Source organism: Rattus norvegicus, chromosome 5 (genome assembly GCF_036323735.1).
Source record: "Rattus norvegicus strain BN/NHsdMcwi chromosome 5, GRCr8, whole genome shotgun sequence".
NCBI lineage: Eukaryota > Metazoa > Chordata > Mammalia > Rodentia > Muridae > Rattus > Rattus norvegicus.
This window is the reverse complement of record NC_086023.1, coordinates 121,820,181-121,838,543: the sequence shown is the minus strand read 5'-3', so window position 1 is coordinate 121,838,543 and position 18,363 is coordinate 121,820,181. Positions and strand designations below refer to the sequence as shown.

The following is an 18,363-nucleotide window of genomic DNA, read 5'->3' as shown; positions in this document are numbered from 1 at the left end:
TTAGCCTGGTTGTGAAGAATAATCCTGAGAAGAGAGTAGGAAAACAAGCTGCTGCTCATCTCACCTACTCTGGCAACTGAGGCTGGTAAATTGTAAATTAGGCCAGCTAAGTCTCTTGAACAATAGATATTGATAGGATCCTGAAAGAAATTAAAATCAACAGGTACAAAGTGGATGGCAGCTCAGACTTGGTGGGCTGAATGAGGTGAGATATGAAAGTCTCCAGTTCAGTACAATGAATAGGGATAAGTTATGTCCAGAAGATGGAACCCTAGTATGAAAGAACTTGCCATTAATCACAGCCCTGTTGGTATGAAGTAGGCATATTTCTATTAGTCAAAGAGTGACCAGCCTGGTCTAAGCCAAAGTGTCAGTCCAGAAAATGCCTCATGGTGGGACCCTGCCTCGAACAAGAGTAAAATATACAACATATAGAAAAACGAGTGTGAATGAAGTACAATAAGATAACACTAGTATGTTTTCTCTGACATTTTCCCCTATACTGCATGCAAGTGTAGGACCTCTTGAGGATGGATCTCAGCCTGCTCAGCTGTTGGAAGTTCAGAAGATCACCTTTTACCCTTGCTCTTTAAAACCTTCTATTTCATATCTGTTGCTGTGTTTGTGCTTGTGCTTGGCCTTCACCACAATTCTGTATGGGGTGCTCCCTTGAAGGTACTGACAGATGAGCCTGTCTTTGACCCATGGTAGTGTCACATTGGCAATTGTGGTACTTTATTCTCCCATGTTCTGGAATAGAATTCAGGGTATGTAGACCACTTTGTAAAGGTTCTGACAGCAAAGGTATCAAACTTTACCAATTTGCCACCAGCCAAGCCCCATGTATAGAAGGCAGAATGTGTGAAGCGTTCCCAGGGAACCTCTCAATCAAATTCCATTGAAAAAAAAATTTTTTTTACATTTTATTTATTTATTTATTTTATTAACTTGAGTATTTCTTATACATTTCGAGTGTTATTCCCTTTCCCGGTATCCGGGCAAACATCCCCCTCCCCCCTCCCCTTCCTTATGGGTGTTCCCCTCCCAACCCTCCCCCCATTACCGCCCTCCCCCCACCAGTCTAGTTCACTGGGGGTTCAGTCTTAGCAGGACCCAGGGCTTCCCCTTCCACTGGTGCTCTTACTAGGATATTCATTGCTACCTATGAGGTCAGAGTCCAGGGTCAGTCCATGTATAGTCTTTAGGTAGTGGCTTAGTCCCTGGAAGCTCTGGTTGCTTGGCATTGTTGTACATATGGGGTCTCGAGCCCCTTCAAGCTCTTCCAGTTCTTTCTCTGATTCCTTCAACGGGGGTCCTATTCTCAGTTCAGTGGTTTGCTGCTGGCATTCCCCTCTGTATTTGCTGTATTCTGGCTGTGTCTCTCAGGAGCGATCTACATCCGGCTCCTGTCGGTCTGCACTTCTTTGCTTCATCCATCTTGTCTAATTGGGTGGCTGTATATGTATGGGCCACATGTGGGGCAGGCTCTGAATGGGTGTTCCTTCAGTCTCTGTTTTAATCTTTGCCTCTCCCTTCCCTGCCAAGGGTATTCTTGTTCCCCTTTTAAAGAAGGAGTGAAGCATTCACATTTTGATCATCCGTCTTGAGTTTCATTTGTTCTAGGCATCTAGGGTAATTCAAGCATTGAAAATTTTTATGGAGTATGGCTCACCCTAAAATGATGAAGTTGCACTGTCTCCAGAGAACCCACTCCTCAGGGGAGTAGCATTCACAGCAGTAGGGTTTGGGATGAGCAGATTAATGGTAAAGAACACTTCACATGGAGGATTCACAGTCAATACAAGCATGCCGGATTGTGAGAGCCATGGCTCTGAGACCAGGAGAGAGAAAGTCAAATGAGGAAATCAAATTTTACTATGTGGACTATTACCATGATCCTGATCTGGCTTCTGCAAAGGGAAAGGGAAATCTGTTCTCAGTTTTGTGCTTTATTTCTCAATGTTTCCACAGGACTCCCCCACCCCCTACCTGAATCCCTAAGGATGAGCGACCAGGCTCTCCCCACACTTGAACACCTTGCAATCCAGGGACTGGCAAGTAATGAACGCTTGGCTATCTCTGTTGTGGAGGACCTGCCCAAAGTGTTCTTTCCCCCACTGTTCAAGGAGGCCTTCATCAAGAGACGCAAAAAACTTGTTAAGCACATGGTAACAACCTGGCCCTACCCATACCTCTATATTGGCCCCCTGCTGTACGACTTCGATGTAGATACTTTCAAGGCTGTGTTGGAAGGAGTGGATAGGCTGAATTGCCAGAAGGTTCGGTCTAGGTAAGTGAATCTGAGCAAGTGGGGAAGTCAAGGCTGTGGTTGTAATTCCAAAAGAATGTAGTGGAGAGAGGCTGAGACATAGGATCAAGGCAGATTATACCTTGCACATCTAACCATCCTAATCTCCTTCCTGTTTGACCCGCAGGAGGTGTAAACTCAAAGAGCTCAATTTGCTGGATGTCCAACGTGACTTCCTGGATATATGGACTCCAACACGGGATGTTCTCCGTGTTCCAGAGGCCCAAATAGAAGAAGATCCCAAAACAGTGCTGAGGCAACCACTAAGAGTTCATGCAGACTATGGCTTCCTGTTGGGCGTTCTAGATCAGTACCATGCGCACTTCATGAAGTGGGTGAGGCAGAGATTACATAAAATGCGCTTCAGTTTTTATAAGTTGGTACCAAAAAGGAGATGAAAGTTGAGACAGGAAAAGCTGTTGGATCCCCTGGGATATTATGGGAGCAATCTGTACTCTTAACTCTCTAGGTATCTGTCTAGCTTCAAAATAATCATGTGACATAGGTTGGTTTAGAACTCATTATGTAGACAACCTTGGCTTCCACCTAAATAAAGCAGTGTATATCCCTTCCTGTGTTTTTCTTCTTGGTGTTTTTGTATGTTGGCACATACTTGACACAAAGACATGACAATTTTTCTGTCTCTTATTTATTTTACCAGATATTTTTAATTTACATTTCAAATGTTATTCCCCTTTCTGGTTTCTCATCCATAAACCCCCTCTACCACCCACCCTTATCTATTAGGTTCTTCCCCCTCCCCAACCACGCACTTCTTCTTCCCTGCCTTGACATTCCCTTACACAGGGAGGTCCAGCCTTGGCAGGACCAAGGGCTTCTCTCCTATTGATGCCCAACAAGACTATCCTCTTCTACATGTGCTGCTAGAGCCATGGGTCTGTCCATATGTACTCTTGGGTAGTGGTTTAGTCCCTGGGAACTCTGGTTGGTTGGTTTTGTTCTTAAGGGATTGCAAGTCCCTTCAGCTCTTTTTTTTTTTTCCTCCTCAGCCACTTTATTTCAATCCGATGTCAAGGCATAACAAGTGATACATTGTGGGGAAAAGTTCTTATTGCTTATTTCATCCCCTTATTGTGAATTCTTTATTGTCATCTCTACATAAAATTAAAAACCTTTGATATGAACTCGTATCCCACCCCCTGCATCCCTATTAACATGAAATAATATCTATCTTCCCATTGATAAACAGGAACTGTTTTATGTGCCTAATAGAAACTATAATTCATCCATAGTGCCTCAAATTGAAGCTCCTTGGCATCTCCAGTCCTTGACACAATCTTTTGAAATTTACTAACTCTTATCTGGGTGAATATATTTCAATACTACACTTATAAATAAAATTAAAAAGGGAAGTATCAACAGCTGATCTTTTTTCTTAACTTTAACTACATGTTTATGCTTTTTTAAAAATCTTTAACTTGAGTATTTCTTATATACATATCGATTGTTATTCCCCTTCCTGGTTTCAGGGCCAACATCCCCCTAACCCCTCCCCCTTCCCTTCTATGTGAGCTTCCCGTCCCCATTACCACTCTCCCCCAAAGAATCTTGTTCACTGGGGGTTCAGTCTTGGCAGGACCAAGGGCTTCCCCTTCCACTGGTGCTCTTACTAGGGTATTCATTGCTACCCATGAGGTTGGAGCCCAGGGACAGTCCATGTATAGTATACTCTTTGGGTAGTAGCTTAGTCCCTGGAAGTTCTGGTTGTTTGGCCTTGTTGGTCTTGAGCCCCTTCAAGCTCTTCCAGTCCTTTCTCTGATTCCTTCAACAGGGGTCCTGTTTTCACTTCAGTGGATTGCTGCTGGCATTTGCCTATGTATTTGCTGTATTCTGGGTGTGTCTCTCAGGAGAGATCTACATCCGGTACCTGTCAGCCTGCACTTCTTTGCTTCATTCATCTTATCAAGTTTGGTGGCTGTATATGTATGGGCCACATGTGGGGCAGGCTCTGAATGGGTGTTCCTTCTGCCTCTATTCTAAACTTTGCCTCCCTATTTCCTGCCAAGGGTATTCTTGTTCCCCTTTTAAAGGAGTGAAGCATTCACATTTTGGTCATCCTTCTTGAGTTTCATGTGTTCTGTGCATCTAGGGTAATTCAAGCATTTGGGCTAATAGCCACTTATTAATGAGTGCATACCATGTGTGTTTTTCTGTGATTGGGTTACCTCACTCAGGATGATATTTTCCAGTTCCATCCATTTTCCTATGAATTTCATAAAGTCATTGTTTTTGATAGCTGAGTAATATTCCATTGTGTAGATGTACCACATTTTCTGTATCCATTCCTCTGTTGAAGGGCATCTGGGTTCTTTCCGGCTTCTGACTATTATAAATAAGGCTGCTATGAACATAGTGGAGCACGTGTCTTTTTCTATATGTTTGGGCATCTTTTGGGTATATGCCCAAGAGAGGTATAGCTGGGTCCTCAGGTAGTTCAATGTCCAATTTTCTGAGGAACCTCCAGACTGATTTCTAGAATAGTTGTACCAGTTTGCAATCCCACCAACAATGGAGGAGTGTTCCTCTTTCTTCAAATCCTCCCCAGCATTTGCTGTCACCTGAGTTTTTGGTCTTAGCCATTCTGACTGGTGTGAGGTGAAATCTCAGGGTTGTTTTGATTTGCATTTCCCTTATGACTAAGGATGTTGAACATTTCTTTAGGTGTTTCTCAGCCATTCGGCATTCCTCAGCTCTGAATTCTTTGTTTGGCTCTGAACCCCATTTTTTAATAGGGTTATTTGTCTCCCTGCAGTCTAACTTCTTGAGTTCTTTGTATATTTTGGATAAGAGCCCTCTATCTGTTGTAGGATTGGTAAAGATCTTTTCCCAATCTGTTGGTTGCTGTTTTGTCCTAACAAGAGTGTCCTTTGCCTTACATAAGCTTTGCCGTTTTATGAGATCCCATTTGTCGATTCTTGATCTTAGAGCATAAGTCATTCGTGTTTTGTTCAGAAAATTTTCTCCAGTGCTCATGTGTTCGAGATTCTTCCCCACTTTTTCTTCTATTAGTTTGAGTGTTTCTGGTTTGATGTGGAGGTCCTTGATCCACTTGGACTTAAGCTTTGTACAGGGTGATAAGCATGGATCGATCTGCATTCTTCTACAGGTTGACCTCCAGTTGAACCAGCACCATTTGCTGAAAATGCTATCTTTTTTCCATTGAATGGTTTTGACTCCTTTGTCAAAAATCAGGTGCCCACAGGTGTGTGGGTTAGTTTCTGGGTCTTCAATTCTTTTCCATTGTTCTATCTGTCTGACTCTGTACCAATACTATGCAGTTTTTATCACTATTGCTCTGTAATATTGCTTGAGTTCAGGGATAGTGATTCCCCCTGAAGTCCTTTTATTGTTGAGAATAGTTTTAGCTATCCTGGGTTTTTTGTTATTCCAGATGAATTTTCAAATTGTTCTGTCTAACTCTTTGAAGAATTGGATTGGTAATTTGATGGGGATTGTATTGAATATGTAGATCGCTTTTGGTAAAATGGCCATTTTTACTATATTAATTCTGCCAATCCATGAGCATGGGAGATCTTTCCATCTTCTGAGATCTTCTTCAATTTCTTTCTGCAGAGGCTTGAACTTCTTATCATACAGATCTTTTACTTGCTTGGTTAAAGTCACACTGAGGTATTTTGTATTATTTGGGACTATTATAAAGGGTGTCGGTTCCCTAGTTTCTTTCTCGGCTTGTTTCTCTTTTGTGTAGAGGAAGGCCACTGATTTATTTGAGTTAATTTTATACCCAAGTACTTTGCTGAAGGTTTTTATCAGGTTAAGTAGTTCTCTGGTGGAACTGTTGGGATCGGTTAAATATACTATCATATCATCTGCCAATAGTGATATTTTGACTTCTTCTTTTCCGATCTGTATCCCCTTGATCTCCTTTTGTTGTCTGATTGCTCTGGCTAGAACTTCAAGAACTATAGTGAATAAGCAGGGAGAGAGTGGGCAGCCTTGTTTAGTCCCTGATTTTAGTGGGATTGCTTCAAGTTTCTCTCCATTTAGTTGAATGTTAGCTACTGGTTTGCTGTATATGGTTTTTATTATGTTTAGGTATGGGCCTTGAATTTCTATTCTTTCCAGATTATTTACATTTTAATGTTATCCCCCTTCCCAGTTTCCCTTCTACAAACCCTCTATTCCATCCCTCCTTTCACCTACTTGTATGAGGGAGCTTCCCTATCCATCCACCCACTCCTGCCTCACCATCTTAGCATTCCCCTATGTTGAGGCATAGAGTCTCCAGGATGAAGAGTCTCTCCTCCCATTGATTCCTCATAAGGTGGTCCTCTGCTACGTAAGCAGCTGGGGTCCTAGACTCCTACATGTGTCCTTTTTGATGGTTTAGTCCCTGGGAGCTCTGGGGAATCTGGTTGGTTGATATTGTTCTTCCTATGGGGTGACAAACCCCCTTGGTATCCTCAGTCCTTCCTCTAACTCCTCCATTGGGGACCCCATGCTCAGTATGATGGGTAGATGCAAGCATCCACATCTGTATCAGAAAAGCTCTCATGGAGCCTCATAGGAAATATCCCTATCAGGCTCCTGTCAGCAAGCACTTTTGGCATCAGCAATAGTGACTGGGATTGGTGGCAACATATAAGATGGGTTCCCAGGTGGAGCAGTCTCTGGATGATCTCTCATTCAGTCTGTGCTCCACTGTCCCTGTATTTCCTCCCATGAGTAATTTGTCCCCTCTTCTAAAAAGGAATGTCTGTGTTCCACTGTCCCTGTATTTCCTCCCATGAGTAATTTGTCCCCTCTTCTAAAAAGGAATGTAGCATCCACACTTTGTCACTTGGGATTTTTTGTTTTGTTTGTTTTTTTCTAGAATTTTTTCAAGTATTTTTGGGTTGATATTCATAAGGGAAGTAGGTCTCAAGTTCTCTTTCTTTGATGGGCCTTTGTGTAATTTAGGTATAAGCCTAACTGGCTTCATAGAAGGAAGTAGATAGTGTTCTTTCTGTTTCTATTTTGTGGAATAGTTTGTACAGTATTGGTATTAGGTCTTCTATGAAGTTCTGATAGAATTCTCCACTAAACCCATCTGGTCCTAGGCATTTTTTGGTTGGAAGACATTTAATAGCTGCTTCTATTTCTTTAAGAGTTATGGGAATGTTTTGATGGTTTATCTCATCCTGATTTAATTTTGGTACCTGGTACCTGTCTAGAATATTGTTCATTTCATTCAGACTTTCCAGTTTTGTTGACTATAGGCTTTTTTGTAGTAGGATCAGATAATTTTTTTGAATTTCCTCAGATCCTGTTATCTCTCCCTCTTCTGTTTTTATTGGATTTTTTATTTACACTTAAACTGTTATCTCCTTTCCTAGTTCCCTGTCCATAAAACCTATACCACCCCCCTCTTCTATGAGGGTGTTTCCCCACCCAACCATCCACCCCTTCCCACTTCCCTTCCCTGACATTCCCCTATACTGGGAGGTCCAGCCTTGGCAGGACCAAGGGCTTCTCCTCCCATTGATGACCAACAAAGCCGTTCTCTGCTACATATGCAAATGGAGTCATAGGTCTGTCCATGTGTAGTCTTTGGTTGGTGATGTAGTCCCTGGGAGCTCTGGTTGGTATTGTTCTTATTGGGTTGCAAGCCCCTTCAGCTCCTTCAATCCTTTCTCTAACTCCTCCAATGGGGACCCCATGCTCAGTTCAATGGTGAGCTGTGAGCATTTGCCTCTGTATTTGTCATGCTCTGGAAAAGTCTCTTAGGAGATAGCTATATCTGGCTCCTATTGGCATGCATTTCTTGACATCAGCAATATTGTTTGGGTTTGCTGGCTATATGTATATGGACTGGATCTCCAGGTAGGGCAGACTCTGAATGGACATTCCTTCAGTACTTCTCACACATCCAGGAATCAGAAAGCCAGAGTCCATGCTCTGGCAATAACAGAGAACTCAGTCTTCACTCTTATCCAATCTTGTGGTCTCCAAGCCAAATGATCACTTTTAGCATTTGGATTCTCTTATAAGCACCCACAGTGGTAAAAGTTAACCATTTTCCAATGGGATACCAATCCCTTCTACTTTTAATTGCATGCCTAGTCAAAAGGGTTATGCAGGAGCACACAGTCTGACCAGAGACTTCTTACAGGAAAGAGATACTAAACAACTTTGCAGGCCCTCAAGGAAATATAGTGATGATGTTAGAAGCCCAACTAGCCTTATTGTTCTTTCAACAGGTTGATCTCTCCTGGGAAGAGCTAAGGGGAATATGTGAGATGTTGTCAGTATGTACTACTTAATCTTTTAGAGATGAGTGTGGGCAAGCTGGGCTTTTTTATATTAATTTGGGAGATGATATAAAATTTCTGTTAAATCATGGCCACATGGCTACACAATCAGACCACATCTGAAATGCAAAACCAAATTAAGACATGCAACTTTCCCCAGAGCAACTGGAAAGCTGTGCTACTGTATGACGACACCTGCTTATGTGAGTCTTAGAGGAGAAGCCAAGTGTATAATGACTACAGGGAGAAGTGTTTCCCATGTTGGGTTGGGGTCCAGAGGAAGAAAGCAATGTAGTTATATGTATCAATAATTCTAAGTTTTTTTTTTACACTTTAAAATATGGTATTGCCTACAAAGTAGTCTTCAGTGGAATTGGCTATCCTTCCAATCCTGAATGGAACTGATTTTGTAGCCCAGGCTTTTACCTACTTACCATGCTCCTGCCTGTAATTGGGATTGTTGCAGTGTCTTTTTTCCTTCCACCATGCTTGCCTAGTGCACTATGCTTTTAAAACTCTGCATAGATGCCAGATGAGCTAGTGGGAGTATGTAATTTGTACCTCTTTGGAGGAAGAGTTTGGGAGGATTCCAGGTCAATCTAATCTATATAGGGTATTTCCAGCTACTCCAGATTAGAGGAAATCAACTAAAATAGGATTTTAAATTACTTCATAGAAGTTGTTCCATTAGAGGGGGCTTGTTCCCACTATACAAGTCTTCTACCATTCAGCCACACTCCCAATTATTTTGTTTAATTTCATGTAGAGATGATGTCTCTTTGTGTATCCAAGTATAGCCCACAATGTGATCTTTTGCGCTCAGAAAATTAATTATAGTTTCCAGATGTGGCTGTTAAATGCTACTTTGCCACATACATTCATACATACATACATACATACATACATACATACATACTGTATATAATCACTCTCAGACAATGTCTAGTCAAGTAGATAAGTTCACTCCTGCCTCACTATCCTAGTATTCCCCTATGTTGAGGCAGAGTGTCCACAGGAAAAAGCCTTCCCATTGAAACCAGGTAAGGTAATTCTTTGCTACATATGCAGCTGGAGCTGTGGGCCCCTCCATGTGTACTCTTTGGTTTGTGGTTTAGTCCCTAGGACTCTTGGGAGTTTGGTTGGTTGATATTATTTTTATTCCTATGGGGTTGAAAACCCCTTCAGCTCCTTCAGTCATTTCCCTAGTTACTCCATTGGGGTCCCAGTGCTCAGTCCAATGTTTGTCTGTAAGCATCTGCCTCTGTATTTGTCAGGCTCTGGCAGAGTCTCTTAGGGGACAGCCATATCAGTCTACTGTCAACAAGGACTTCTTAGCATCAGCGATAGTGTCTGGGTTTGGTGTCTGCAGATAGAATGGATCCCTAGGTGTGGCCTTTTCTTCTGTCTCTGCTCCACTTTTTTCCCAGTATTTCCTTTAGACAGGGACAATTCTGTGTTAATATTTTTAAGATGGGTGGGTGGCTCCATTCCTCAACAAGGGTAATGCCTAACCTCCAAATATGGTCTCTATAGGTTCTCTCTTCCCTCTTTGTTGGGCATCTCCATTGAGTCCTGGGAGCCTCTTGCTTTCCTGGCATCTGGCACTTTCTATGGGCTACTTCCAGTTTTCCATCCCCCACAGCTACACACCTTTGTTCAACTTCCTGACCCTCTGTACTTCCTGCCAATCTCCTCACAGCTATGCTTGAATGTTTGTTTTTCCTCTTGATGCTTTTTGTCTGTTTTCCAGGCTAGACTCAAAGGTATCTGTTTCTGTTTCTTGTTGTGATAAGTGTAAGCCACCATGATGAATCATATCCCATTCTTTTTCTTTTGAAATTGGGTTTCATTATGTAGCCTTGCCTGCCTTGAATCTCTTTCTATAGACTAGACTGCTTCAAAATCAGAGATTTCCTTGCATCTATATGCTAGAAGTTGGGATAAAAGGTGTGTGAGACCAAGCCTGACTCAGCTCTCAGGCATGACCTTATTTATCTAATTGGCATGATGGGTTTGTCTTTGAAACTGTCTTCTGACCAATGACTGGGGCCCATCTTCCTCCTAAACACAATTTTAAATTTCTCTGAGCAACAGTTGTATGTAACCCAGTTTGTCCCCACCTTGTTATACAGCAAATGATGACCTTGAACTTCTGATCCTCTGGCCTAAAAACCTTGAATTCTTGGATAACATGTATGTCTCACTGAATCTAGGTCATGGAATGCAGAAGAGCTAGCCCAGGGTTTGTGATTCTAGGTAAGCTCTCTCCCAATTCAGGTACATCTCCAAAAACCTTACATAAGATTAATGGATGTGGGGTTGGGGATTTAGTTCAGTGGTTCAGTCCTCAGCTCGGAGGAAATAAAAAAGATTAATGGATGCAAGCCATCTATCTGCCTCAACCTTTCTAATAGCACTAACACAGCAGATCACAGAGCAGCTAGTTTGGCTCTTTATTTCAGAACAGATTTCACAATTATGAAAAGGCATTTGTCCCTATGTATACTGATTGGTTATTATCATTATTTTTGTCAACTTGTTTCAAGGTATAGTCATCAGAGAGAAGGGAGTCTCAGTTGAGGAAATATCTCCACAAGATCTACCTCTAAGGTATATTCTTAGTGATGGATGGGGAGGACCAAGCCCATTGTGGGTCAGGCCTCTCCTGAGCTGGTGTCCCTTTTCCATTAAGAAAGTAGACTGAGTAAGCCACGAGGGAGAAAGCAGTTAAGCACCATTCCTTAGTGTGCTCTGCATCGGCTCCTGTGTCTAGTTTAAGGCCGTTTGGGTTTCCTGTCCTGGCTTCCTTCATTGATGTATATGATATGCAAATGTGTACCAAACAAACCCTTTGCTCTTCTGTTTGCTTTTGTCCATAGGGTTCACTTGCAGCAATAGAACCAATAAGGCAAAGTTCTTTCAGGTTTTTCTTTGATGGGACTTTGTGTGCATTTGTATTTTTAGGAACACTCTGAACCACATGGGTTACATACATATAAAATTCAGCCACGTGCATTGCCTCACAACAATAACGCTACCAGGATGAAGTTTGAGACTGGGGGTTTCTCAGAGTTGGAATATAAAACTATGTTTAGTAATAAAGTAAGACCATTTTCTAAAACAAAATTAAATGAAAAAATGGAGCACCTAAGCAACTATAATAAGTTAAAACCATTGTTGGAAAGTGATGAATGAATAAAATTTTCATGTGGTGGTGGGACACAACATTAATTTCTAGATTTGGGAGGGAGAGGTATGCAGTCTCTATATTAGAGGGCTACATAGTGAATCCATTTCAAGAACAAAAGAAAAAAAACCCAAAATTTTTTAAGAAATTGTGAACTAAGACCATATTTTAAATCCCAGGCCCATCATCTATGACAGTCACAATAAACTCTTGAATCGTAGGATTGGTTATCCTCTTTACATAATCTTTTCATGTTTTGAAGATGTTCTCACACTTTTGTGCAGGCCTGTCTGGAACTCATGTAGCCAAAGATGATCTCTAAGTCTAGTATTGCTTCTGTCACCATGGCAGGGTACTCACGTTGATGAGATCTGCATGCAGAGAATGAACTAAGCTCAGACTACAAAAGAACTCATCTATAAGGTCACTGCAAAACCACCGAGTTTACTCCTTTTTAGTTTTTGATTCTTTGAGTCAGAGCTACTCCACTCAACCTTGACTTTTCTTGAAATTTCTGTAGAACAGGTTGGCCTTGAACTCAGAGAACTGTACCTCACCCACAGTGCTGGGCTTAATAGTGTATGTCACAACAATATTTCTGTCAATGACTGTACTGGCTTTCCCTTTGATGGAATCCTTATCAGGATAAGAGAACTTCTATGACTCCAAGTGGTGATAATTTGATGACCTATACAAAGTGCGTATGTGGTTGTCTGTTCCTGGTTGCCTGCAGCATGAATCATGACATGGTTCACTCCCTAGGGCTGAAAAGAAAGCAGAGAGCCTTTAGGTGATAGGAAAGCTGCCTGAGATCCAAATACATCCTTTATGATGTTTTTTTTCTTTGTTTTCTTGCCCTCATCCTTGAGCCTAGAATTGTCTGGTAATTGTTATGTAGCTAATGATGATATTCAACACCTACTTCTCCTTATTTCAATTCCCATGCTGTAATACAGGTTTTCTGCACCATGCCTAGCATGGTGGGAGTGGTGTATTGAAGGACTGTAGATGGAAGACATGATCTTCAGCTCACTGGATAAGATTTGATTCCCAATGCTGGGATTAAAGTCCTGTGCTACCATATTTGTTTTCTAGGCTTGTGTTGAACTCAGTGTAAACCTCCATCTTGTTTTGAGAAACTCACAAGAAAAGCCTCCTTATCTATGGCTCTAAGCCAATAGATTCTCTTTATTAACCTATAGGAAACTACAGTTGGTCTTTCCAGTGTAGCAGGAAGCCTTTCTCAGGGTAACTTTGAAGCACAAAAATAACATTTTGGGTTGGTGTGAAAGACCCCAGCTTAGCAGCAGTAACGCCATTTTGCAAGGCTGTACTTAAGATGACTGGTTCAGGGAAAGGTTAGAACACTGAGTACACAGCGGCTGCCAAGCAAGATGTGTTTGGTTGAAGGCCTGGCAACAGGACGACTTCGGTTGAGCACCTGACAATGAAAAAAAGCCCCAGGAGAGGTCCCACACCCTGGTGGGGGGCCGAGTCAGTCGTTATGTTCCAAGAAGGTAGCTAGGAAACTTGCCCCCGGGCTAAACCCTTGCCATATTAGAATCCACCAATTATATCCCTGTAACCATACATCTGCTTCTGTATGCTTGCTTCTGCTCCCCAAAATCCTATAAAAGCCCATCCTTGGTTCCGTGGGGCGCGCCAGTCCCCCGAGTGACTGAAGCGCCCGCAGGTGCCTGTGCCTGTGTATCCCGACAATAAACCAAATCCTCTTGCTGATTGCATCCTGTGGTCTCGGTCTGGTCTTTGGAGTTGGAGGGTCTCCATCCCGAGGGAAAGTTCTCCCTGAGAGCTTTTCAGGTGTACTTCAGTAAAAAAGAACCCCAAGGGAATTAAGAGCCAGCAGTGAAACTACAGAGAGAAAAATCCATGTGAGCTGCTTAGAGACTTACGGAATTTCATGGATACACCTTTGTTGTAATTTTACAGAATGCTACTGTATACATGCTGAGTGTTAGAGCCTCCATGGTACCTCCATCATGGGCTCAGCTGTGTTAAGGTCTGGTGTGGTGCCTTGATCCATTCTGTACCAGTCTTAGTGAACAAATCAAACTGTGCATGCATCCTACTCTAAAGAAATATATTTGGTCTTAGTACCATTAATTTTACTGAACAGATATATAATTGGCTAGTTTTTAAGAAGCAGGGTCCCACCTTTAATCCATTCAGATGAGAATTAATGGTTCAGTCAGTGCTTATATGAGAGGAGCTAGCCAAAAGGATCAAGAGAACAGACACTGGCATCAATTCCCTTCATTTATGTCTTTGTGTCTTCCACTTTTTGAGTTTTTCTCCAACCATGGTAAGATTTTTTATCTGATTACTCCATATCAATTAGCATAAGAACAACAGGTTTTTCCCAAAGCTATACATAATATATAGTCCCCCTAATGTCATGTAAAGTATGTCTATGCCTCTCCAATTTTGTACGACCATTTCTATAAGTGAATCTAACTGTTGTATTAATTCAGAAAGAGAAACTGGTAATACCTCTAGTTCCTGATCAACCTGTCTATTAAGTGTATATAAGGAGTTGCTCAGTTTGGAAAGCATCAGGAGAGGCCCATTTAGTCATATCATCATTATATTCACACCAAGTGCTCTCAGGGTCAGAGTAACATTGTTTTTATCAAGATGAATCAACAGGCATCGGAATAAGGAGAAGGGCCTAGGTTAAAGCTTTTGGATATTAGACAAGTGTTAGCTCCTAGTAAGTCCTTTAACATTAATTAAGCTGCTGCTGGTCTCAAAGCATATTGTCAGTCAATGGGCTGACAGTCTGGTTAGTCTTTATCCGTGTGTGGCTCAGGGCCCAGTATCTAAGCATAATCAGCAATCATGGCCAAATCCTGACTGGGAATGATTAGCTCTAAGCCCAGGTTCTCTCCCTGTAGCATAGATTGTGATTTCCCAGGTCCTTTCAAATCTTGGTCACCCCAGCCTATTTGTAATAGGTCACTATTTTGAGACAAGTTTTTTTTTTTCATTAGGCTAGGCTACTGTGGAGCCATCTTGCTGTACAGGCAGATAGACTTTTCAGACCTCCTCCTCCTTCAAGTCTTACGTTACTTGGACAGTTGTTTAACCTGATCATTTTTCCTGACCCCAAATGCTACTCTTATAGGTCACAGATCAGAGCATGTGGACTAGAGGTCAAGGTTTCCAAGAAAAGGCCTACAAAAACAACTTGGATAAAATACCATGACTTGGTTACTTGTATGAGAAGTTTATTTTGGCTTACAACTGTAAGAGGGATAATGTGAGGTGGTAGGGATGCAGAAATCAAGGAGCATGGAAAGCATCTAGAACAGTAGACTGAGAGATCACATCTTTAAATTCAGGTACAAAGTAGAGAAAAAAGATTGGAAGAAGGGTTCAGCTGTAATATCCCAAAGCCTATGCCTAGTGGCATTTCCTCAAGCAAGGTCATACCTCCTAAGCCTCCCTGAATGGCACCAGACACTGGAAAAGAAATTCTCAAGACTTTGGACACATCTTTTATCCAAACCATCAAACTACTGAAGTGGAAAGATCCCTGTGTTAGGGTTTCTATTCCTGCAAAAACCATCATGACCAAGAAGCAGGTTGGGGAGGAAAGGGTTTATTCAGTTAACACCTCCACATTGATTTTTATCACCAAAGGAAATCAGGATTGAAATTCAAGCAGTTCAGGAAGCAGAAACTGATTCAGAGGCCATGGAGGGATCTATTAACTGGCTTCCTTTCCCTGGCTTGCTAACCTTGCTTTCTTATACAATCCAAGACTCCCAGCCTGGGGAAGAATGGTACCACTCACAATGGGCACTCCCACCCTTGATCATTAATTGAGAAACTGCCTTACAGCTAGATCTCATGGAGGAACTTCCTTAAGGGAGGCTACCTTCTCTGTGTAAACTCCATCTTGTGTCAAAACAAGGGAGTACAATTGACTCCTTGCCAACTTTACACACAAATACATCAGTATTAAGCCTCAAACCTTACTTTCTTATTCATCCACAAGATCTAAATAACATTAAAAGTCCCATAGTCCTTACAAATTCTTACATGTTAAAATTTACATACCTTTAAAATATCATTATTTAATTCAATATTTTACAATTCAAAGTCTACTCACCGTGGGCTCCACTAAAATATTTTCATCCTTCAAGAGGTGAAAGTAACAGGGCAGAGAGTCAATCAAAAGCAAAAGCAAAATCTAACCATTCAATGTCTGGGATCCACTCATGAACTTCTGGAATTCTCCAATGGCTTGGGTCACTTCTTCAGTTCTGCCCTTTGTAGCACACATCTTGTTATCTAGGCTTCAACTGCCTATAATCCACTGCTGCTGCTGTTCTTGGTGGTCATATCATACTACTGATATCCCCCAAATACTGATATCTTCCACTTCAACTAGTCTTTACCAATAGCCTCTCATAGAGTCTCTTCGTGGTGCCAAGCCTCTACTCCTTTGACTGACTCCTTCAGGCTTGGGTCATCAATTACAAGTGTGGCTGCACTTTCACCAATGGCCTTCCATGGCCTCTCACAATGCCAGGCCTCAGCTGTTCTTCATGACCCCTTCATGCCTTCAAAACCAGTACCACCTGGGTCACTCTTACATATTACCAAGTTCATCTCAAGCACAAGATACAACCTTGGCTATCTCTGGAACACAATCTCCTTTTGCTCTCAGAAATCACCTCCCTGAAAATTTCTTCTCAATGATGCTGGTCTCTTCTTAATCACTAATTTCTTAGCTCCAGGTAACCAGCATCAATAGTCACAGTGGTGCAAAGGTTTCAATTTAGTAGTTCTGGTATCTTATTAATCACAGCTGATTCTTCAGCCCTAGCTAACCAAAACCACAGAATCTTCACAATCAAAACAGCAATGGCCCTGATAAGTCTTTAATTATCCCTCTGAAATTTCACAAGCCATGCCTCCATCTTCTGCACTGTCTCAACATTGTCTTCCAAGCTTCTACAGAACATCCCACAGAGCTCTTAACACCCAATAGTTCTTCTAGCCCAAAGTTCCAAAGTCCTTCCAGAATCCTTCCCAGAATATGGTCACTTTTTCACAGGAATACCCCACTATGCTGGTACCAATTTGTCTTACTCAGGGTTTCTATTCCTGCACAAATATCATAACCAAAAAGCAAGTTGGGAAGGAAAGGATTTATTCAGCTTACCCTTCCACATTTCTGTTCATCACCAAAGGAAATCAGCACAGGAACTCAAGCAGGTCAGGAAGCAGGAGCTGATGCAGAGGCCATGGAGGGATTTTACTTACTGGCTTGTTTCCCTTGACTTGCTCAGCTTGCTCTCTTATAGAACCCAAGACTACCAGCCCGGGAATGGCACCACCCACAATAACCCCCATCACTAAATGAGAAAATGTCTTACAGCTGGATCTCATGGAGAAATTTCCTTAAAGGAGGCTCCTTTCTTTGTGTTAATTCCAGCTTGTGTCAAGTTGACACACAAAACTAGCCAGTACAATCCCTGAATGAGAAAGTCTCCCATTGGTCCTCACCATCTTCCCAAAGATTTTGTCATTCTCTATGTTGCTTGCTCTTTCCACAACCCACAATGCCACAGCTCTTATGTTCACAGATGCCAGACTTGTACCTCTTAACCACTTAGTCTTCAATGTCAAGATGCTCTCTGATGCTGACCGCAGCTCTCATTATGTGTCCAGTTAGGCGAGATAGTTTCATTCTTGACTCATTTTGTGGCAATTGTTTTTTATCCAGTGAATACTCAGAGCAGAAGCTTGTCCCAGCCTCTGTGAAGCTACCACATTTCTGTGGCACATTTCTGTGTGTCAGTCTTGTTTGGGGAGGTGGTCATGGATGATAAATGTTGAGGTGGAAGGACAAACCAAGGGAGTCATTCTCTTCTCCAAGCATGTGGATTCCTGTCACTGAACTTAGATGATCGGGCTTAATAACAGATGCTATTGCCAACTGTGTCATCCACAAGAATGTGCAGCATCCTGCCTAAAAGAAAACATGTTTAGTTTTGAGACTGTGTGATTCTTGCTGGTCTAAAGTTAGCTGTGTAGTCCTGACTGGCCTTAGTCTCACAGATTTCCCGCTCTGCTGAGAGTAAATGCAGGGCTGCCACAACCGGCTGTGCCTCTATTTTCATCTACTTTCTCCCAGCAGCCTGCTCCTGCTCCTATTCTTTTCTGACACATCCTGCATCTTGTAGTTTTGAGAACAGAGGCCAGAAGACACAGTGATTTGTGGACTGAAACTATAGAAAGGGAATTGGATCAGCTTGTCAATTTGGAAGGATCATGTGTCAATTTGACCCAAAAGGAAGCCAGATGGTCTTCTGGCACACTACTGGAATCCTAACACTAAGGCAAGAGAGAAAGCAAGCCACAGTCCCAGGTCAGTCTGGGGCAAATGAGACAAGCTTGTCTGTACACAAGCTCAAGGGAAATAAATGATTTGAATGCAGCTCAATAGTGTTGTAAGACCCCATATTGTCCTTACCTCAGGAGCGCAACCCAAAGAGCACAGATTGACAAAGTGACCGCTGGAATAGCATGACAGTATAAGGTTTTAATCCATGTACATGGGG

The 18,363-nt window shown here is 42.1% G+C and overlaps 1 protein-coding gene and 1 long non-coding RNA gene across 3 annotated transcripts in view; one reads left to right on the top strand and one right to left on the bottom strand.

The window, feature by feature from the left end:
- The window catches only part of LOC134486956 (uncharacterized), a 42,751-nt gene extending 25,033 nt beyond the window's left edge, over window positions 1-17,718 (bottom strand). Inside the window, exons 1-2 of one of the 2 annotated variants that reach the window (XR_010066556.1) lie at window positions 17,401-17,718; window positions 16,962-17,029 (exon numbers count right to left, since the gene is read on the bottom strand). This is a non-coding gene — a long non-coding RNA (uncharacterized LOC134486956). Of the gene's footprint in view, window positions 1-16,961 lie in introns of both variants that reach the window. The other variant, XR_010066555.1, reaches the window with a different exon arrangement.
- Oog3l2 (oogenesin 3 like 2) lies at window positions 1,210-2,867 on the top strand. Its single transcript, XM_008763962.4, has 2 exons — window positions 1,210-2,290; window positions 2,436-2,867. The coding sequence occupies exons 1-2, from the start codon at window positions 1,857-1,859 to the stop codon at window positions 2,704-2,706; spliced, it is 705 nt and encodes a 234-aa protein (XP_008762184.3). The 5' UTR covers window positions 1,210-1,856; the 3' UTR covers window positions 2,707-2,867.
- Window positions 17,719-18,363: the final 645 nt, after the last annotated feature.

What these genes read in the sequence shown, in the direction of transcription:
- Oog3l2 (XM_008763962.4), top strand. Translation starts at nt 1,857, where the DNA reads ATGAGGAAATCAAATTTTACTATGTGGACTATTACCATGATCCTGATC. An exon ending in TGCCAGAAGGTTCGGTCTAG is followed by an intron (nt 2,291 to 2,435) that starts GTAAGTGAATCT and finishes TTTGACCCGCAG; the next exon opens with GAGGTGTAAACTCAAAGAGC.